This window comes from Protopterus annectens, chromosome 5.part0, assembly GCF_019279795.1.
Source record: "Protopterus annectens isolate FY-2018-M chromosome 5.part0, PAN1.0, whole genome shotgun sequence".
NCBI classification, from domain to species: domain Eukaryota; kingdom Metazoa; phylum Chordata; order Ceratodontiformes; family Protopteridae; genus Protopterus; species Protopterus annectens.
The window spans coordinates 281,397,001-281,420,207 of record NC_056735.1 but is presented as its reverse complement, the minus strand read 5'-3'; the positions used below and the strand labels follow the sequence as shown (position 1 = coordinate 281,420,207).

At 39.7% G+C, this 23,207-nt stretch overlaps 1 protein-coding gene across 10 annotated transcripts in view; it reads right to left on the bottom strand.

The window, feature by feature from the left end:
- MAP7D2 (MAP7 domain containing 2) overlaps positions 1–23,207 on the bottom strand; it is a 1,271,501-nt gene that overhangs the window by 283,527 nt on the left and 964,767 nt on the right. For 6 of the 10 annotated variants that reach the window (XM_044072255.1, XM_044072256.1, XM_044072253.1 and 3 more), the window contains one exon: positions 22,491–22,601. The exons of the other annotated variants lie outside the window; for them this stretch is intronic. In XM_044072255.1, coding sequence (XP_043928190.1) covers positions 22,491–22,601 — 111 coding nt within the window. The remainder of the gene's footprint in view (positions 1–22,490; positions 22,602–23,207) is intronic. 10 annotated transcript variants of the gene reach the window in all.

The window sequence follows — 23,207 nt, the reverse complement described above, 5'->3', positions numbered from 1 at the left end:
AATGTATCACTGGTTTTAAAAGTGCATAATATTTTTTTTTCCTTTTTTTACCCCCTGTATACAAATGCAGTATGTACTGCCTACACTTGCTGCTGAGGAAGAGTCATACAATAATTATTTTGTCCTTCTCTCTGAACAGTTTTTCTACCCCTATATCTTCTTCTTCTTCTTTTGGCTTTTCCCGTTTAGGGGTTGCCATCTACTATCTTAATTTGCCTTTTTAATCATAAAGTCTTATGGTTTCTGGGTAAAAGTCCAGTCAGGCCAAGAGTTATTCTGTATTTTTCTGTAATATGCATAACATTCTGGCCAAGACCTTAATTATATCACCATTATTTTATTTATTTATTTGCATTTAAATAATCTGTAAGTATTAGGAGCACCAGTTTTTAATATGGTGCTTTCTAGTCAGTTCCTGTTCCAATAAGGCTTCCCCTTCTTAAAGCTTTACTTCAAGTAAACCAGTGATAGTTCTAGTTGGCTCTTCCAGCTCTCCCTGCATAAAAATGTAAGAATCTGTACTTTTCGCGAAGGGATCATCTATATTTTATCCTTAACGGTCAGTTATTATGCACATTTCTTAAGTGTGATTTTTACTGTGCTCCCTGTAAAACTGCAGATGCAAAGGGTTTAGATTAGTCTTGAAATTTAATTATTCCCATCTCTTATTTGTAATATGCTTACTTTGATTTATTGTGATGTAACATCAATGGGGTGAGCTTTCTTGTTATGAGTTACACCTCTTTCTTATTTGCCAAGTTAACTGTCTTTGTTTTGTTTTTTTTATTCTTGTATAGCAGTCATTGTATCAGGTCCATTTTTTTTTACCACAGGAGCATTATTACCTCTGGTCTTTTTTTTTTGTTTGGCATCTTGTAATTTTTAGTCATTTTACACAGCTATGATATTTTTCTTTTTGGTAGACACCCATGTTTTCCTTTGTACACTCTTAACCTCTACAACTCCATTCATGCAAACCAGAGCTCACATCTGAATAATTCCCCACATAATTTGCATTAGTGTCCTGACTTGCTTGGTTGCCACCTATATTCTCGCCATGTTTCCATTTTGTATAGTGATTCTTTCTGCATGTTATATTATTGTTAACTGTACACAAAACTTTTGACAGGTTCTTCCTCGTTTTGTACACGGCTCTTTTTTTCTGGATTGGTGTCTCTTGATCTTTTGTTTAATTTCCTTTATTAATTCATTACAGATGTTTTATTTATTTATCTTTGTTGACTGGGAAAGTCCAACTGGGAAAAGCCCACTTTCAGGCAAGGCCCAGGGAGAAAGGCTCCAGCACAGTACATTTAGACATAAGTGAATTTAGACAGTTCTCAGAAAAAAAAGTTACATTTTGCCTAAATAAAACAAACAAACAAACAAACATAGTTGTTGAAAAGAGAGAAATTTAAGGTATGGGTAGTGGAAATTATTCAGGAGTTATTAGAAAAGATAGAAATTTGTTCTGAAAATATAGCCAGAGAGTGGGATAAAATTATTTTATTTTTTTATTTTACATTTGTTGACCGGGCTAGTCTAGCTGGAGAATATTTCCATTTTCAGTAGAGGCCCGGGGAGAAAAGCTCCACAAAACATACTAGTAAGACATACTAGTAAAAAAAAAAAAGAAAAAAGACAACAATACAAAAACTACAGCAAACAAAGACATAAAAAATACCTAGTCAAATTACAAAATAAAGACATTTCATGGATAAAAGGATAAAAGTAATAGCATCTAATTTTGGGTAGCCTATTAGAGTGCAAGTAAATTTGAATGATAATAAGATTTAGAAACGGTCAAAAGAGAAGAACAAAAGTCAGTTGAGTAAGAGAGGAGAAATAGATGCAAAAAAAATAAAGCAGATCTGAGGTATTAAACAATACATAAAGCGAGAGTTAGTTATAGAGATAGCTTAAAACAAGCATAGGGGCTGAATAGTAGAGTGGAGAAAGTAGAGGTGAAGAAAACAGAGTAAAGGTAAGATTGTTAGTCAGGTTTATTACAGGAACAGAGCCAGTGACTTTTGAAGTACAGTTTGATTTTATGTTTTAAGAGAGGTAAAGATGTGATCAGTGTTATATCATTAGGTAGTAAATTCCATCTTCTGCCTACTGTGTTAGTGAATAGAGAGTCGCCGGCTGAGTTATTTGACTTTATTGAACTGGCCATGAGTTTACTAGAGGAGCGAAGGGAGTTAAGATTGTTATAAGGGATTAAAAGTTTAGAGAGTATGGGTGTGTTATCAGGTTGGTGCAGTATTTTATGGGCAATGGTAAGTTGAGGAATTACTAGATAGTTTTGGAATTCAAGCCAGTCTAGTAGTTTTAAGTTAAGACAGTGGTGAGTTCTGAAGGGATTACCAGTGGCGGCGGCAATGTTGTTATAACAAGTTGCCAGTTTGTTAAGGTTAGCTTTCTTAAGGTTGGTAAAAATGGGAGAGGCATATACAAGAGTTGATATAAGATGGGAGTGAGCAATTTTGGCTCGAGTAGTTGCAGTTAGAAAAGGTTTAATTCAATCTAAGGATCCTATTTTTCTGTTGACTAATTTAATGGTGTTATTAATATGTTGATCGAAGGAGAGATTATTGTCGATGGTTATTCCTAACAGTTTAGTCGTCAGGTCAGGTGAGATGACAGTGGCATTGTTTGAGGAGATGGTGAAGTTTAAGGGGGGGGGGTCCGAGTGGTGGGGGTGAAGAGGAGAAGTTTAGTTTTTTTGGCATTCAGCAGGAGGTACCGTCTAGAGAACCATGTTTCTACTGTGTTGAAGATATTTTGAGTAAGTGATATAAGTTCCGTGGTGGATGATGCTGAGCAAATAAGGGTAGAGTCATCTGCATATTGAATGCAGGTTGCTTGAGGGATTACAGAATGAAGATCATTAATGAAGAGGGAGAAAAGAAGTGGTCCAAGAATGGAGCCCTGGGGAACACCAATGGTAACAGGCAATAGAGAAGAAATGTGGTTATCCCATAGAACTGCTTGTTGTCTGTTACTAAGATAGGATCTAAACCATTTAATGGCTAGGTTATCAAAAGAGAGGAATTCAAGAATGTTAATTAAAAAAGAGTGGTTGACCATGTCAAAAGCTTTAGAGATCAATGAAGAGAGCAGAAGATAGAAGGTTATTGTTGCGGTTCCTGTTGATAGTGTCTACAAAGGAAAGGAGAGCAGTGGTAGTGCTATGATGAGGTCTAAAACCATGTTGACAGTTTGCTATTATGTTGTAGAGAGAGATACTGAAAAAGTTGCTGGTGAATGCATTTCTCCATAATTTTTGCTAAAGGCGAAAGGAGAGCAATTGGTCTATAGTTAGAGTAATCAATAGAGTTTCCACCTTTATGTAGTGGGATAATATGAGAGACTTTCCAGATGTCTGGGATGGTTCCCTCTTGGATTGTCCTATTTATGAGTATGGATATAGGGTATGCGATTACTTTAGCAGCCTTTTGGAGACAAAGAGAAGGGACCTTGTCAGCAGAAGGGGTACAAGGTTTCAGTTTATGAATAAGTCTGTAGATGAAAGAGGTAGAGATAGGTTGTAGTGTGAAGTTGTAAGAAGAGTGTGCTAGGTTACTTGGAGGGTAGAAGTTGTTGGTGTTAAGTTGCCTAGCTAGAGATTGAATAGTGTCAGTAAAGTTCCAGTTAGAATTAATTAGGGTTTAAAAATAGGATAGAAAGAAAAGAGAGAGAGAGAGAGAGATGGTTAAGAAGTAACAAAAATTATTTAGAGGGACTAACAAAGGCTTAAGTATTGCATAATAGGGAGAATCTGAGAGAACAAGAAGAGGAACAATTGCAGAACGCTAAACAGAAAATAAAGGATTTCCTCAATAATATGCATGAGTTTAGAAAGATTGCTGTTAAGCAACTGCTTTTGGATAACAACTCCAGAGCACAAAAGTTTTTAGCATGACTCAGGCAACAGAAAGTAGAAAGGGTTGTTGCAAAGCTTAAGGAGCCTATAACAAGGAAGATAACAAGAGATCCTGTAGAGGTACTAGAAATAATTTGGACATTTTATGAAAGTCTGTGTAAAGTACTGAAATATGGAAATCAACAAAAGGTTCAAATGGAAATGTTTATGAAAGAATTAAATATGCCAAGATTAGAGGTAGATGAGGCTCAATTACTAACAGGATAAGAGTAGATGAGATGACAACAGTGATGTATAATCAATCCACAGGAAAGTCCCCAGGAACAGATAGTATTCCTGTGGAAGTTTGGAAGCCAGGAGGGAAAAATTGATAAACATCTGGAAGGCTTTGTTTAACAGCATTTGAAGAGGAGAAGCACCAACATTTTGGAAGAAAGCGGTGGTGGCTGTAATACCTAAAGAGGGTAAAGACCCATCAGATCCCAGCTTCATACTGGCCCATTTCAATCATAAACCATGATTATTGTTTGTTTGTTTCTTTCGGCTTTTCCCGGTTAGGGGTCGGCACAGCGGAACTCCGGTCCGCTAATGATTGGCAGTAGATTTTGACGTGCTGGCTTGCCGGGCCTAACGCATAATCTTCAACGAAGGAATGCCCATTCATGAATGTCACCACACAGAAGACGCTCTAACTGAGAATCAAACGGGCAACGTCTAACTGTGAGGCGACAACGCTACCGCAGCACCACCATCTCAGCATTATAAAGTGTTTATATCTATAATGGCTAAAAGAATGGCAAAGGTGATGTCAAAATTGATAGATATGGATCATAGATATAGATCAATGTGGCTTTGTAGAGGGTAGGCAAACATTTGACATTAACTGAACACTGATGATCCAAAGGGAAGCAGAATGTAAGAAAATACCACTGTTGTTTGTAGATCTTGATGGAGAGAAATAATTTGACAGAGTAAGCTGGGGGTTTATGAGCAGGACAATGGAAGCATTTACATTTCCTGATAAAATTATAAAGTTAATTAGAAGAATATATGAGGGATTGGAAGCAAAAATTAAAGTGGGTGGGTTCCCCTCTGATAATTTCTGTTTCAGCAGAGGAACCAGGCAGGGGTATCCTCTTTCCCGTTTGTTATTTGCATTATATTTAGAACTACTTCCAAAGAAAATAAGGGATTCAGAAATTAAAGGATATAATTGGTATGGTAGTCAAGAAAAGCTGGCAATATTTGCAAATGGCATTATTTTATACCTGATAAAACCAGAAAGGGACATTACAGTGCTGTGAAACACATTGAGACAGTTTCAAATCTTTTTGGGAGGTAATAGCGAAAAATTATGTACCCACATGAAACTTGGTTCAGCAATATCCATACTTATGGGGACATGATAAAATGAAGTATTTAGGAGTATGGATTGAAAATGATTTTGGTATGGCACCTAAAGTTATGCGGGGAAGAGACTAAACAAAAGATATTACAAAAACTGAGAAAATGGACACTCTGTTATATGGAAATTGATAGTAAGATACAAGCAGTTAAAATGTTTTTAGTCCCTTTAGCCTTATACACAGGTCAAGCATATTTTTATCAACCAGAGGATGGGTTGTGGATAGCAATTAATAAAGAGCTGAAGGATTTTATCTGGGAGGGGAAGATGATGAGGGTCAAGCAAGAAAAACTGATTGTTCTCATAGAACAAGGTGGTTTGGGATTGCCTGATTTGAAGGGATATTTCAGAGCTGCACAGTTAAGGCTCCTATGCATAACACAAGCAGAAACCATAATTCAAAGTAGAAAGGGATGCTTATGAAATAGGGGGAAGCTCAAGAAACAAGAAGAGACTGCGATTTCGGATGCAGATCCTTAAGGAGAAGAACAATAACCATACAGAATTATTCATAAAGTAGCAGAAAGTGTCCTAAGAACTACGCCAGCATGGGAATGGAGAAAGGAAATTCTGCCAATAAGGATGACTGCAATTAGGGATATAGACAATAGGCAAGAGGGGGCTGGAATTTATTGGAGAAAACTGAAGAAAGAATAAAGGTACCGGGAGCAAATAATTAGTAAGGGAAAGGTAACAGAATGGGAAGAGGCCAAAAATGTATTTGGACTGCAGGCTAGAGATTGCTTTCCCTATCAAGGGTTGATATCAGAGTATAGGTAAAGAGAAAGAAATAGGGGGATCCTAAGCAAAAGTCCATGACTGGTTTAGTTTTTACTAGAATCTAGTAAAGCATATGCAATGTTGCACGATAACTATAAGAATCAACCAGAGAAGGTTAGAAAGGATGGGAAAGAGATTCTATCAGCAATTCAGAAAGGAACAATAGGGGGCATATATTTATGTCTCCCAAATATGCAACAAAGTCTAGAAGTTTTAGGATCTTTGGCCAGAAGTGTTTACATAAGTATTTTTATACCCCAAGTAGACTCCAAAGAATTTTTCCTCAGGTAGACAGCAAATGTTGAAAGTGTGATGGGGAAGAAAGAGGTAATTGGGAACATATCTTCTGGGAGTATAATGAGTTAGCAGACTTATAAATTCCCAACAGACTACTCTATCAGAAATACTGGGTAATAAAAATTGGTATAACTAAGAAAATTATTTGTTTGAGTTATGATATAGAATTGAAATAGCCTAGACATAATACAGCCTTCTGAGTCTGATTATGGTGACTGCCAAAAAAAGCAATTACTAGAGAATGGAAAGCAAAATCTAAACCAACTGTATTGGAAGTAATGAATATAGTAACAGAGATAAAACAACTGGAAATGGGATATCTAGAAAAAGGTAGGAGCAAATTATGTCGAAAAAATGGGAATTATGGGAACAATACATGCAAAGGAAGAATGAGGTTTAAAAGGAGGCCGGATCTGAATGAGCTATACAACGCTTGACTGACAGTGACCAGATAGATTACAAGGATATACAATGTTTGCAACTAAAATTATGTCAATATGGTTTGTTTTCATTTATATAAATGTATGACTGCCTATGTCATAAGTGATTAAGATGTTTCTTGTTTAAAAAAACATAGTTACAAGACAAGAATGTACTGTACACAGTTCTGGAAGGTCTACATTCTTGCAGAAAGCAAATGGATTTATACTTTATTAGGGAAAATATTGTTGTACCATATGATGTATCTAAGATCATAGGAGGTTACTAGGCTATTGGCCCCAAGGCCTCTACAAGCCTAGCCATGTTATACCCTTGTTCCCTTATGGACCAAGATATATAGTCTATGTCTGTGCACAAATCTAAGATCAGCACCAGCTGCCACTGTCTAAGAGGAACACAGGTGAAACCCCCGGTGTAAATTTATGGTTTCCCATCCAATTATTCAGGTTACACTTAAATAAGGTCATTGACGAGCTCTATTTTACATGAATTGGGAGTTTGTTCCAGAGGAGTGGCAATCTCTGGGAGACACATCTGTCTCTCTAGCATCTCCTTTTAATATTGCAGACTAGGGTAAGATCCCTAGATTGAGTAAATCTTGTCCCATTGGATTTGCAGATGTGCAGCAACTTCATCAAGTCAGGGTCTGAGACTGCTCTGTAGACCAGGCATAAGTCACCGCTAAGAAGTCTATACAACACTGAGTAAAGTGATAAGGCCTTTAGTCTGTCCATGTAGATCATGTGTTGTAGGCCCAGAACATTCTTGATGAGAAACTTCTGAGGTCTCTCCAGTTGCTGCAGATGAGGTCTCTCCAGTTGCTGCAGATGTCTGGTGAGGTACATACAGAAGGGAGTATTGTACTTTATTATTGGTCTGATGAGAGCTGAGTACAGGGGAGTTACAACCTTTTTAGCTTTGGATGCTATACCCTTGCTTATGAGGTGTGCAATGTAGAAGGCCTTCCTTACTACTGTGGACACCTGATGATCAAAATTAAGGCTAAACTTGCGTTCCTAAATCTCTCGCCATTGGGTTTGAACTTAGGGGGGATATTACTAATGTTGTAATTAGAAGGGGTTTCTCCTTTGCCAAAGGGGATGATAATGCTTTATTTGCATTTAAATCCATGGTTTGGCATCAATAATTCATCTGTGTAAGCCCATTTTTTAGTATGTTGACATCCTTGTGGGATTCCATAATTGCACCCAGTTTGCAGTCATCAGCAAACTTGGTAAGCCATAAGCCATCTACTTCTGCCTGAACTTCTAAAAAATAGATACCAAACAGTAGGGGACCCAGCAGAGATTCCTGTGGAACACCACTGGTAACAGGTCTGCTATTAGCGTTGGCATCCCCAATTTTGACTGTATGTGTTCTGTTTGTGAGCCAGTTGGAAACCCATCTAATGACGTAAGGGTAAATCCCTAGCTTGGTGAGTTTCTCAATAATGCCAGAGTGATGGATGGTGTCAAAAACCTTGGCTAGGTCGAGATAGGCAGTGTGAACTGTTTTGCCTTCATTCAGAGCCTTGGTGACATTCTCGATGAAGTCCACCAAGTTTAGCAGGCAAGATCTGCCCTTAACATAGCCAAACTGGGTTATGTCAAGAGTTTGAAGGTCACCTATATCCTTGTTGATAAAATCCATGATGACTTTCTCCATGGCCTTGCAGATAAGGTGGGTTAGGCTTATGGGTCTATAGTTCCAGTGGGTGGTTGAGGGACCCCCTGTGTGCAAGGTGATTATGGTTGCTGTTCTCCACTCAGCATGGACAAAGCCAGTGCTTAACCTGAGATTGAACAGCATGCTCAGTGGTTCTGCTAACTCCTGGGATGTTGTCCTGCCACAGAGAGGCTGTGTTTTTGGCCTTAGAGAGTGCAGACATGACCTGCTCTGTGGAGATACTAGACAGAGGACTGGTGACAGGGATGTTATGCAGTATGATTAGTGAGGACAGAAGGGATGAAATTTTCACCAAAATTGTCCACTTGCAGGTTGGCAATGTCCTCAGGTTCAGTATCGGTGGTATTGTCTGCATCTAGTGCTGCACAAAGCTGGGCCTTCCCTTTTACATTTTGGACATAGCTAAAGAAAGCTTTGTGATTTACCTTAGCTGGGTATGCAAATTTAGTCTTGTAATTAGCTTTAGAGGCCTTTACAAGATGTCTAATCTACTTGTTTATGCTTTGGAGTGAGTTGTTACTTTGCTGAGACCATTCCCTCTTGTTTTTTTGACAGCAGCTTCTCTCTCTCTTATTGTATAAACTATTTATGCTGGATGTCCACCAGGGTGGCTTATTTTTTCGTGAATATCTTGATTTGATCCATTCTTGTATGGTTGAGTCTGCACATTTATATAGGTGTTTATATTGGACATTTGGGTACATCTCAGTATAGGGGTCATTGCTGTTTGTGTTGGCAGAGGGTCTGAAACTACTGATGGCATCACTCAGTAGACTACAGTTTACTTTGGAGAAATTTTTTAACCTTTTTGCTCCTGAGGGTAGGTCAGGTACGATTGTTACTTCGAATGAGACTGATTTATGATCGGACTTTACCAGGGAGAGCCCCACACATGGGGTGGAGCAGCGATCCCCCACATTGGTGAGCACTATGCCAAGGATGTTAGAGCCCCTTGTGGTGGTGCTGACTGTCTGCTCCAGAGAACTTGTGTTAACAAAGTCCAGGAATCTTTGGGCGAGCATGTTTGTGTTCATATATGTTACCCAATCGATGGAAGATAGTTAAAGTCACCCATGACCAGGATATTTGGCTGTACTGAAAGTGAAAGTGACTCAAGTAAGTCCAGGTAGGCTGTGTGGTTTTCATGGTCCATGGTGAGAGACCTGCAGCTAACAATGACATTGAGTGGGGGGGGGGGGTTCCTACTGTTAGCTGGACTTGGAGGAACTCTACGGGATCATACTGTTTAACCAGTCTAGATGTGTATGCCTTTAATGAAGATGGATACTCCTCCTCCCTTGTTTTTTTTTCACATTCATTGTGTGTTCTGAATGTGTGGAATGCATTATAGCCCTGCATGGCCGGGATACTCTCTGAGGCCTTGAACCATGTCTTTGTGACTGGGCAAACATCAGCATCTTCCAGGGTTAGAAGTACAGTTTCTGATTAAGACTCCCAGCATTAAGCAGCATAACCCTGAGTTTGTATCTGGAGGATATGTTTACAGAGGGATTATTTTCTTATGACATTACTTAAAAAGGCACTATGGAGGAGGTAAGTACCTTTAACAGAAACCTAAAGGCGATAGGTAAAGACCATCTCTGGTAAAACAGCATGGTCTGTCAACCATATCATCCTAGACTGTCACATACTGGATCCCCTCTGGATTAACAACAGAAACCAAGCAAATTGTTGAAGTCAATTATTTTTTTGTTTGTATTGTGGAATTATCTTGATGAGGGAAGAATGCTGCTTAGGGCTGGGACATACCTGCCTGGGACACATAATCTGAAAGCTCTATCATGTCTCTCTTCATATAGTCCAGTGAGGTAAGTCTCAAGTCATTCACTCCATCATGGACTATGACAGAGTCATAACAGTACTTGTTGAGAGACCTGAGTATGTGTGTGTGATGCGGCAGATCCTGGCACCAGAAAGGCAGCTGACCGTAACCTTGTCCCTGTCCAGCCTAGTGAGGGGGGACATCTGTGTGTCTCACTATGGAGTTGCCTATGACCAAAACATTTGGTTTAGATATGTTTTGCCTTAGGGCCTTATTGGGTGAGACATTGGTGTGTGTGTTGTTATGTATAGTGGGTACTGTTGGGACCAAATTGTGTGCAGAAGGTTTATGCTTTGGAGGTCTTTGCACTTTTGGTATATTTCTAGTGAGTACCTCCACGTAAGTTGGTTTATGTCTTGTGTGCTTTGTATGTGTGGGAGGTGGAGTGTGGTTGCTGACAACCTGCTTGGTATTTGGTTTGTTGTTACATGAGAGAGAGAGAGAGAGAGAGAGAGAGAGCGAGCATTGATTTCAGATTCATAGTACAGATTGTATTTCCATGTTTTAGGAGTAGTAGGTTGTCTGTATACATGATGCAATTGCTACATTGCCTCAGGATGCCCATGTCAATTAGGCTGGCTGGAGAAATGGTGGGAAACTGACCTTCCATTATGTCAGGTGCATTTTGTGATAAGTGGTGGATGGAGGGCTAGATGGACTAGGTTCTGTTGTAGAAGTAGTGAAATCAGCTAATCTATGGGAGGTTTAGGCATACAAACCTGCGTCGGCACCTCAAAAAGTGCAGCTGGGTTGCCCTCTGGGCAGCAATGTGCAACTGCACCGCGAGCCGAGAACCAGGGAAAGGGTTACATAACAGTTATCTAGGGAAAATTTGACTTTTCAAGCATTTGCATCTATACACGACATTGCTAACCCCAGGTGCACAGTGCACAGCTATGCCCAAATGCTGTGTTTAAATATCAGGTAAATAAAACAGTTTCCAAACAATCCAACCAATAGGAAAGCCCAAGACTGACCCTTGTTCCATCAATTCCGAACTCAGATGGGTCCTTGACTACACTCTTCTGCCACCAGGGTGCAGGAGGGCCATCATAATGTAAGATGGCTGGCATTAGTGCTCAAAAAATGCCAAACAGTCTAGATTCAGCAGGTCTGAATCTAGCCTATTCTATAAATTGTTCAAGTACTGTGAATAGGCAGTGTAGAAAACAAAGTCAGAAACAATAAAAACAGTGTAAAATAGGTGGCAAAACAGTTGCAAACAGTGTAAAAGTGCAAAGAATGTTATAAAAACACCTATTTTTCAGTAGCATTCACAGAATGCCTTGGATTTCATTCAGACTGACTTCAGATACCTGGTTAAGAAGGCCAAACTCTGAGCAGCTCTGGTAAACTTAGGCACAAGCTAGGTAAGCATTACAAAGAGGTAAAGCCATTTTAAGAGTATAGCTATAGTTTAGAGTATGCTGGAGGAAATAAGAAAAAATTTAGGCGAAGTGAGAAAAGGGAGAGAGAAAGGAGGAGGTGTGTATGACTGGAGAGGGAGTAAGTTAAGAGGCAAAAGAAAGATGGAGGAAATGCTGGGACACTGGAAAATCAGCCTGGTACTGAACATTAACATGACTTGGATTTGTTCACATGTAGTTTAAGCAGGCTTTTAACATGTGGCAGTTTTTCAGCGAGTTTGACATGTTCTGGGATGGTGTTTCATAGTTTTCAGATGTAGCAGGAGCAATGCGAGTCTCCATCTATGTTATTAGACTTAGCTGTTTTTAATAAGAACTTGTTAACAGAGTGGAGTTCCCTTGAAGGAAGGAAGGAAGGAAGGCAGTAAGTTATTTTTTAGTGTGGGGCATTTATTTGTGGGGCATTTATCTGGGTAGTAAATACATTTGTATGCAGATACTAATTGTGAATGTTTTAGGATGTTACTTAGGTTGAGCTAATTAAGTTGTCTCAAGGCTTGAGAGTGATGGGTTCTCCATGTTAAATTAATGACAAATTATCAATTTTATTATCGCAAGAGGCTAGTTTGCATTCTTAAGATTACTTCAAATTTCCTTCTAGTGTGTCTAAAACATTCTCTGAATACTATGTTTAGGGTTACTGCAAAATATCCCAAACAACAAACTAAAACAATAAGTGAGAAGGTCACTGAAAAACCAATCAGTAAAAATAAAATGAAAACTCCAGCAAGGCTAGAACTTCCACTAAGTGACCTCCCAAACTTCTTGTATCAGAGGCACATGGGATATATGCAAATGACCCGTATGAACATCAAGTGTTTCAGCTAATTGGCGATTCTGAATGCCCATGACTTGTTTTGTCGTTTTAATGGACAATTTCAGGCCAATAAAGCCAAACCCCACTAGTTGTGGATATGCATATTTTGGCCTTGTTATGAGCTCATCAGCACAGCACAAGCAGAGTGTTTGACTAAGCATAAGAAACACAGGGCTGTTATACCCAGCTGATGTCTATTATCAGTAGGGTTAATGCAAAATATTCCAAACAACAAACTAAAACAATAAGTGAGAAGGTCACTGAAAAAACAATCAGTAAAAACAAAATGAAAACTCCAGCAAGGCTAGAACTTCCACTGAGTGACCTCCCAAACCTCTTGTATCAAAGGGACATGGGATATATGCAAATGACCTATATGAGCATCAGGTGTTTCAGCTAATTAGCAATTCTGAATACCCATGACTTGTTTCGTTGTAGTAATGGACAATTTCAGGCCAATAAAGCCAAACCCAACTAGCTGTGGATATGCCTATTTCGGCCTTGTTATGACCTCAGAGTGTTTGACTAAGCATAAAAAAACACAGGGCTGTTATACCCAGCTGATGTCCATTATCATTAGGGTTAATGCAAAATATTCCAAACAACAAACTAAAACAATAAGTGAGAAGGTCACTGAAAATCCAATCAGTAAAAACAAAAAGAAAACTCCAGCAAGGCTGGAACTTCCACTGAGTGACCTCCCAAACCTCTTGTATCAGAGGCACATGGAATATATGTAAATGACCCGTATGAACATCAGGCGACAGCTGTAGATACATTTCCTTAGAGGCATGCCGAGACTTACACAAGATCCATACAAATGAAATGTCGTACCTTACTGCATATGCAGTTACTTCAATTATCAGTTTGCTTCTGAAATAAGACACATACAGCTTTTCATAGTATTACAAAAGAATATTTACATAGCAGTGAATATCTGTCCCATTTCTGTGAATCCAGACTGGGTCTAGATGGTGGAAAGAGGAGAATTAATCCATCGTGATGTTACAAACCAATACATAAGGAACAATAAAAATGTTTCTCACTTTCTCTAAGTAAGGACTACGGTTCAATACTTTCTTTTCACTTTACTAACATAATAAAAGCACATGCATTATTAAAACATCACTGATAGGTATGTTATGAATTTTTACATTTTTATGAAAGATTACAATAGCAGCCTAATAACTACAACCTTAGAAAAATAATAATGTCTGGCAGTCAGTGCAGAGGACTAAGGCCATGAACTGCTAATGAGCTACTTCCTCTGGTATAGGGTTTGATTCCATCAACATTCATCTGCCTACAGTGTGAGCTTGAATATGTCACTTAACCAGACAACAATCTTGGAAAACTGGACTAAGCTCCTTAATGGTCTCCTGGACTACATGCCTAGTAATGACCTATGAGCCTATATGACTTAAAGCGTTGTGAATAGCTTACATCAAGAAACACAGAACCACATACTGTACACAGCAAACATCTGCTTGTTAATACATTTTGCTTTGCTGTTATGAGCTGCTGCAGTTTAATGCATTTAAGTTGTGTATCCCTCTAATTAAGAGGACTTTATTAATTAAGTACCATCGCTAATTCTTTAACTAAGATTTGATTTCAGGCAACAGTACTACAGTTAAGTCGCACTTAATTTAAATAGGGATAGCAGCAGTTTACTACAGATCATGGGATACACGTGGTATTCCCCCCAAGGAAATAGTACAGGAAAATCTGGAAAAGCTGTAACCACATCTTGCTTGATACCGTGCAACAATCCAATCTTCCTACTAAAATATAAGAAGATTGGGATTTTAGGATTCCTTACTGTGATTGCAAAAGACACTGGTACAAATTCAGTATGTGACTGAACACAAAAAGCTAATAGTGAAATTCAGATGATACATTTATTTCTCCGTATGCAGAGAGTTTCACCTCCTTTATTGATATAAACACCTCTGAGGCCAGTGTGTATCAGAAAAACAGGAATTTCCATAAACACTGCATGTCTGTATACGGCTTTCACCAATGTTGCAGTATTACAAACAGATAGGTTTTCACTACTGACGTCTGGGTGGGGTACCAAAGCCTAAACCTTCCATAAGCTGTATGACTTCAGCTCCAGAGCATAGGGGTAGATAAACGGAAGTGTGAGCATAACTCTTTAGACAATTTCCAAGCCAGCAGCCTGAATGCATCTGAGAAGAAGTGGTCAGCTAAAAGGAGAAAGACAGGAGAGAAAGTAAAGGCCCCCTCAGTCACAGAGGCTGCCAACCAGTGCAGGAGAGTAGGGGAAAAAAAGAATAAAAGGAAAAGAAAGGAGATGGTGAGTGGGAAGGAATACTGCAGCAGTGATCAGTAGGACATCTACTGCTATGGCAAGTTCTCACACAGCTGTACTATGTCCTGACTCAAACAACTACTGCAGTATTCCAAAGAGATGAGTATTTAACAAAGCTTAAGAGAGTAGAAGTGTGGAAGGCTGAGAACTAAAACTGTCTAAAACGCCAGAAATGACTGACCTGGCAAAGGCAGCTCAGGAATTTGAAAAGGTATCACCTCTGCAATGTTTGGTGAAAGTGTGTGCTTCTGCTTTCAGTATTAACCTGGAATCTTCTCTCTTGCAGAAAGCTTTAGAAGAGGCCACCACTCTAGTAGAATGAGCTTTTGGGAAAGAGAGCAAAGATTTGCTGTGGTAATTGTAGCAAAAGGAGATGAATCTCAAAATCCAGCTAGCAATAGTCTGTTTGGATACCGTCTGACCAAGCTTAGAGTCTAGAAAGGAAACAAACAGTTGATCTATCTTGCATACAAGTGTAGTCTTGTCTAGGTAAAATCTGAGATACCTGTGCACATCCAAGGAATGAAGAATTTTCCCCTTTGTTCTGTGGGTTGGGAAAGCAAGTAGGCAGGTTTATGGCCTGATTAAGGGGCATCTCATTTACTACCTTAGGTGTGAAGGAAGGATTGAACTTCAGGGATACTCTTCCTCATGGCAAATAAGACAGAGTGTAGTAGCCATGAGGGCCTGGAGCTCTGAAACCCACTTAGCTGATGTGAGAGCTACTAACAAAATTACTTTCCAGGTGAAGAACATGACAGTGGAAGAAGCTGATGGTTCACAAGGAAGTAAAGTGAGCTTTTCCAGCACGTACTTGAGATCCCAAGGGGAAGGTATGGGTTTCCCTGGAAGATTTTAAGTGCAGGGCCCCTTTTAAAAACTGCTTAGCCTCAAACCTGGTCATAAGAGGAGGGTTAACAAGATAACAAGATTGCTGAAAGGTGGACCTTTATAGATTTATATGCCAATCCAGTTTTTAGGAATCTACACAAATAAGACAGAACAAGGGGAATCTCAGATTTTTCTGGGTCCAGTTGTTTTGCTTGCCACCAGATTGAAAAATCTATTCCATATGGCTACTTAGGATTTTCAGGCAGTGGTTCTCCTTACTTCTTGAAGAAAAAGAAGCATATCAACAGAAAATTGGTACCTGGAAGTGATCACAATCCTATTGTACATAGGGTGAGTTTGAGGGAAGATAGGTTGAGATGAAGCAATGGGCATTCTGTTGCATGTTCACTCTGTGGGATAGCTTGAGGTGACTGACCTTAGCTAAGAGACAGAGGAGGGGGAACCAATGCTGCCTTGGCTAAAAGGGAGTCACCAGCAAAATTCTTGCTTTTTCTTTTTGTATTTTTAGTAAAACCTTTGGAAGCACAGACAGTGGAAGGCAGGCTTAAAGAAATCTTCCGGTACACTGGAAAGACACAGCATCTGTCCTCCAAGCCTGTGGACAAGGGGTCCATGTGCAAAACAGAGGGAGTTGTTTGTTGTTCTTTGACACAAATAAGCCTATCTGTGGTGCACTCCATCTGTGGATTATGTTTTGGAAGACCTGTCTATTGAGCATACATTCATGGGTGCCTTCCATTGACCTACTGAGGAAGTCTGCCAGGACATTTGCCATAATGGTCAGGTCACAAGCAATTTGAGCCAGTTTGCACTGTTGACAGGATGTTGTTCCTCCTTGATTGTTTATATACCACAAGAGTGTTGTGTTCTCTATTATTACCTTAAGAAGCCCTGGCTTCCAGAGTTTGGAAAAGACTTGAGTGGCCTGAATGAGGTCTTGCATCTCCTTCAGGCTGATGTGTTCTGTCTCAAAATTAGAAAGCCAGCAGCCATGGGCCTTGTGAGCCCCTGTCCATGCCCCCTAGGCTTCATCTGAAGCATCTGTGTATGACTCTTGATTTGGAGCTTGCATTTTGAAAGGGAGCCCTGAACTGAGATTCACTTGTGACACCCATCAAAGGCTCTCCCTCTTTAGACAAGGTTTGAGTGGGATCTGTGTGTCAAGGGAGGTGAGAGTGCTGAAACCATATATTTTTCATTTACCACTGAATTTTCCTCGTATGCTGCCTGGCTAATTGTAGCACAGGAATAGTATCCACCATGTAACCTCGTGCCCCTCCTTGTTGAGCAGACTTGGAGAAGTAAAACGGCCAGGAAATAAGTTATGAAACTTTACACATTCTCCTGGGGCAAGAAGGCCTTATCTTTCCTGTGTCTAGTCTGCAACTCAAGAAAACTAGATCCTGATTGGGCTGTAAGGAAAGTGAAGACTTGATGAAACTGACAGTGAATTCCAGTTACAGGAGAAGGGTTAGGATAAACCTGAGATGCAGTAAAAGAGTCTGAATCAATGAAACATGGATTAGCAAATCATCTATATAAGGGGATACTGTATTCCCTGAGTCCTGTAGAAGACTATGCCTGGAGCTAAGCACTTTGAGAAAACTTTGGGAGCAGTAGAAAATCCAAATGACAAAGCAGAAAATTGAAAGTGTGATGGGTAAGTACATAATGTCAGTAATTTCCTGCAAGGCAGGTATATGGGGATATGCAGGTAGGTATCCTTCAGCTCCAGGGATGCTAGGGAGGCCTGGGGAAGGATAAATGGAAGAAGGGTCTGAAGAGACATTATTTTGAATTTGAGCTACCTTAAAAAAGACATTGAGCTGAGAAAGGTCCAGTATGGGTCTCCACTGTCCTTATTTTTGTGGAACCAGGAATAACCTGAAATCATTTTTCCATAAATTGAGGAGGAACTGGCTCTACTGCGCCTTGGTCGAGTGAGGCCTGTAAGATGGCTGGAAGAAGGTGTAACTGGTTGTGTGTGTTGGGGGTGGGGTGGGGGTGGAATGTCTTTGAAAGGATGGAGTATTTTCCAGGACATCCTGTTTACTCATTTGATAACAGTGAGAATCCATTTGTCCAATGTGATCAGCTAACAATTTCTCATAGAGAAAGTGACCCTTTTGGAATCTGGAAGGGTGGGACAGAGAGGGAGAGGAGAAAGACGAAGATAGTCACATTGGCTTATCAGAGAAGGGAGGCCTCTCTGATATGGAAATTCTTTCAGGTTTGTCCTGGAACTTTTTCTTAGGTGCTTCCTTGTGTTTCAGAAAATGCCTATGTTCTCTTTTGAGAAAAGTAGTGGACTTGGCAGGGTAGTTCTGATATTTGGGGGCAGAGGTAAGAAAAATTTGATTGCAGTCCTTCATAGTTTTACCTTGTTCTTGCAAGTACTTGAATAAGGTAGCTGCTTGTGATCCAAAGAAAAGATCCCTGTCAAGAGGATAAATCCAGGAGTTTTGCAATGAAATCTTCAGGGAGAGGCTGAGTGCATAACCAGGTACATCTTCAAATGACTAAGCCAGTAGCAGTTTCTCTGAAGGAGGCCTCAACAGCATTATAGCTGCATTTTATGTTATGCCTAGACACTTGAAAAGATTCAGTCACCAAAGACATAACCTGTACTTTTGAATCTGACCTTTCCATGTCAGCAACAGCCTTTTTCAGACTGCCAAGGAAAGACAAAAATTATTTGTCCATAAAAGTCTGATAATTAATGACCCTGAAGGCCAGAGTAGAGGAGCATAAACCTTTTTTCGCACCTGTCCATAGCCCTATTGTCCTTGTCTGACTGAAGAGTATTAACAGAAGGAAAAAGCTTAGCAGGCTTATCAAAGGCTAAGGAAACAGCAGAAGGATCAGCAACTGGATTCTTGAAAAAGAATTTGAGATCATCAGGAAAGTTACAGAATTTATCAGGCCTCTTGGGAGCTGTAGGCTGAGAAACAGGAGTAGAGGATGTGGATGTAAAAGCATCAAAGAAGGTTACCAGAAATGGAGGGGCTGGACTGCCCTCTTTTAAAAATTGTTGTACCTTTTCTGAATGTCAGAGATACATTCAGGGACTCAATCAAAATATTTCATCGTGTTCACAATCATTTTCCCAAAAGGTGCTTCCTCCCCAGGAGATTCAGCAGAGAGGGTATCCTCATCATCAGACAACACTTGTCCAGGTGAGGGATTTGAGAGGAGTATGCTAAGGAATGCTCATCTGAATGAGACACCTTCTCCTCATCCTCTGAGGAAGACCCATTGTAATCTTCTAAGGAATGGGTGGAGAAACAGTGAGGACAGGTGGCTTGACAGCCATAATGACCATGACAGTACCTGAGAAAACTCCATCCACTCCTTCTCCCTAACAGACTGGGAGAACAGAACATGCTTAGTTCTTTTGCCACTTCTTTATAGGGGTGATGTAGTGTGGAGGATCTGACCCCTGGCTTACTTCGATGACAGATCCCAGAATATCTGCCCTTACTAAAATCTGATGTATATCTTCCAGGCTTTCTAATATAATGATCCATGGTTCCCCCTTCTGCATTGTGGAACCAGTAACTAGAGATGTGTGGTTCGTGGACACCATACAGCCTCCAGAGGGGTCACGGTAGAGGATGCCTGAGAAACTGTAGGATGTACTGTGGGTTCTACAACCTCAAATCAGACCGGGCAGACTGAACTTTGGGCCTAGGCCTCTGAAGCTTTTTCTTTATAGTGGACAATATCAGGAGTGGAGGGCTATGCCAAAGATGTTGGATGTCTAGGATAGTATCCAATGATGACATTCATTAATGCAATGTCTTGGGTACAACGGACTGGTACATGGAACAAGATTTATAATCGTGCTCTGGGCCAAAGCAAAAAAGGCACTGGAAATGGAGGTTTACTTGTAGGGTATCCACCTATTGCACTCACACCCCTACTAAGTGACACCTAACAGATCAACAAGATTAAGCAAGAAAGGAAAGTTCCCCAACAGGGCTCTTATCTGAATTCATGAAGTCCTACAGTACAATCGACTATGCGGAGATCATAACAATAGGTGTGAGACCTGCACTTGTGCTGGTGGTGTGATAGTCAGAGGATTTACACTTATAAGTCTGTTTACTCACCTCCTATGCTCACAGGCTGAAGTCATACATCTGATGCATGGCTTATGGAAGGTTTAGGTTTTGGTACCCTGCCTGGATGCCAGTGGCAAAAACTCATCTGTTTGGAATACTGCAACAGTGATTTCAATCAGGACATCATTCTGGACATGTATGTCTAGTAGTTACACTCATAACTATGACCGGATAGTGACATGGCCTCCATAAGAAAACTTTTCAATGTTCTGTTCAAAAAACTAAGGACTCTGCATCAGTTCTTCCTTTAAGTAAAAATGAACAACATGTTACACCTTCATTTTATGTCTCAGAAGCAGTAAAAAACAGAAAAATTATTAGATCCTTTGCAATTAGTAAATATTTTCTGATTTCAGGACGCACACATGGCTCCCAATATGCAAACTGTGTTGGGCCAAAGTTCTGTCACCCAAGGTAGAAAGAATATCATATGAGTCACTGTGATGCTTTAATGCTTGTATACACCTGCAGTTATTGTATGCCTTTATAAAAGCAGATTAAGGATAGCAACTGTGGGAGTTACAATCTGAGGTCATTCACATTTAACACTTCAGGCAAAGGAGACAAGGATTCTACTATTTTAATTAGTATTTTTCTTCATAACTATTCTAATTGTTGGGCACAATTTCTGAATAGTTTAAAAGAAAATGTGGACAAGTAATCCACAAGCAATAAGAATGCACAGCACGAACAACTGCCAAACATCACAAATAATGGGCTATGAGAACCCATGCAGAATGACAACCTATGGATGGGGTGTTACTGTCCCCATTAACAACAACAGTAATGGGCTCAATCACTAAGCCTTAAAATAAAATACACATTACAGTGCAGTACACCGACATTAAACAGCAAGGCTTCCTTCCAGCATCAGCACCTAGTGCTTGTCGAATGACTTTCTCACACTGAGATTGCTGCACACTGAGTATCAGAGAACCTGAACTTTCTCCATTGTACAATTAGCAGGGGGGTGGGGGTGTAGCCCCCACATGGAGATGCAGGGGGGGGGCTTTTCCACTCCTGAAAAAATAGTTGTTTATGTCTTTATTTTTTTTTTCGATCCTTTGTGGATCAATGTTTTTTGCTCTGAGTTTGATGACTTACATGTTTGTCCCTCATTTGTGAGCAAATCCATGACATGGACACTAGCACCAATTCCTCTTTTATCATTTTCTTGGTTATTTTTCCTACTACCTACCAACCATCAAGCTCTACTTTCAGCAGTAGCATCTAGCCACACAGTCATCAGGGTTTTTTGCTTCAGCTCTTGGCCCTGTTGTACCTGTCTGCCCTTCAGCATGTTATGTGAAAGCTAGCATTAGCATGCCAGGTCTGCATACTTTGTGTGTCCATCTACACATACAACATTCTGGCTACAACACAAGATATCACCTGGCAATCCTTGTGTGGATCAGACCCAATGCTCCTGATGGAGTTCTCTACCTTCAGTCATGCATGAATTGTGTGATGGGTCAAGCAGTTTCCTTTCAGTCCCAGGATATGCGACCACACTACCAGCTTTTCAGTCCTATCTTTTTTGTCTAGTTGGCTCATCCAGTGTCTGGGTCACCAAGAGACTGCGGGAAGTTTGGGATGTGGTCAGGGATTTATCCATCTTGGCACTACTACTGATTACCTGACAAGTATAAGTCTCTACAAAAGTTACTGCAGCCTGCTGACGTGTTCATTTTTTAAGAAACCAGCAAATATCTGAAAGCTGACAAAAATCAATAGGTTATACCCTGCAGTTTCTGTCTGGTCTTTACTAGAGAACTTTATGCAAATAAATACATAATGTTAATAAAAATTTTAAATAAACTGCCAAGGATCCTGACCTAAAACTCTTTTAGGTTAGTGTTTTTACAAAGTCAGCACTCGGTGTTTCATTTTATAGATGAATGGAAGGGTCCCCATACTTTTGAGTCTGGAATGAGGAAATCATAAACAAACAAATAAAAACTAGTGTCTTAATTTTGTATGGTTACTTATACTGATACAGCACATTTTTTTGTAAAATGAACTAGTGAAGGGACTGATATTTACTTGTAAAATGAACTAGTGAAGGGACTGACATTTACTTGTAAAATGAATTATTGAAGGGACTGACAGTTGTTCAGCAGACATCACCCCCATCTTTGATGCTCGGTGAAACAACAGTGCTAAATTCTCAATGCTCTCTGTGATTCCCAGTGCAGGTACAAAAACCCCAGGAAACAAGATAGAGGGCTTTGACCTCCTCGCACGCATTTTGAGGAGGACAACAGAAAAAAAAAAGTTTCATTTTTTCATCCTTCTCAGTTTAACTTCAGTTTAACCTCAGAAACATATAAAAAAGTTGTTTGAAGGTGTAAAACTTTCCATGGGAAAGAATACAAAGAAATAATAACATATTGATATACTTGCAGAGAAAACTACTTTAACTGCATACTTGCAGCAATGAGGCTTTCATAAGCTGAAAGCAAATACCTTTTAACACAGCCCTCTTGACTGTGGAAAACACAAACTTAACAAGAAAGTACTTTTCTAGGATGCTGGAGCTGCACAAAAAAAAAAACCCTTTCACAAACACAAACACAGAGAGCTGGAAGTTCACTTGCCTCTCTCAGAGGAATGCGTAATTGCTGCTGTGGAGGAAGACAGCCTCTTAGTGATTGCAGAGTCGAGTTGCCTTGGAAGGTTGATGGCAGAAGCTGAAAGTTTGTCATTCACTGCAGAGAGATGCATTAATCACATTAAAGACTGCCAGACCACAAGTGCAGACAAGAACAAGCTTTACCCTTAATCAGCCGGGTTGCTGGCTGAGTCACGATACTGGGAGAGCAATAAATTAGGTTTACCATTGCATTAATAATCATATTTATTAACACCGGCATTTGTTCTGTGTGTTTGCATATTACAACATTCAGAAGGACACTTTAAATTGTGCACATTTCAATTTAGAATTATAAGATAAGAGTTACATAGCTCTACTTACAGTTTTCGAATTTAGGAATTGCTGCCCCCACAGATTCTTATAGGGAGACAAACTGTGTTTTCCGTAAAGAAATTATTTTTTAACACTGTCTGGTTCCACTTCTATCTTGCTTATACAAATATACCTATTAGTTTTACAGCTAACCTTATTCTTTGAGTAATTATAGGACAGACTCTTCATAAGAGCTGAAACCATGCAAAAACTAAAACAAAAACATTGACTGATTTTGAGACAGAAAAAATGCTGCAAATATAATATCTTACCAATTCCACACAGTTCCTGAAAATGTATAACAAGAAAAACTAAATAAAAAAGCAGAACAAGGAAACAGTAACTGTCA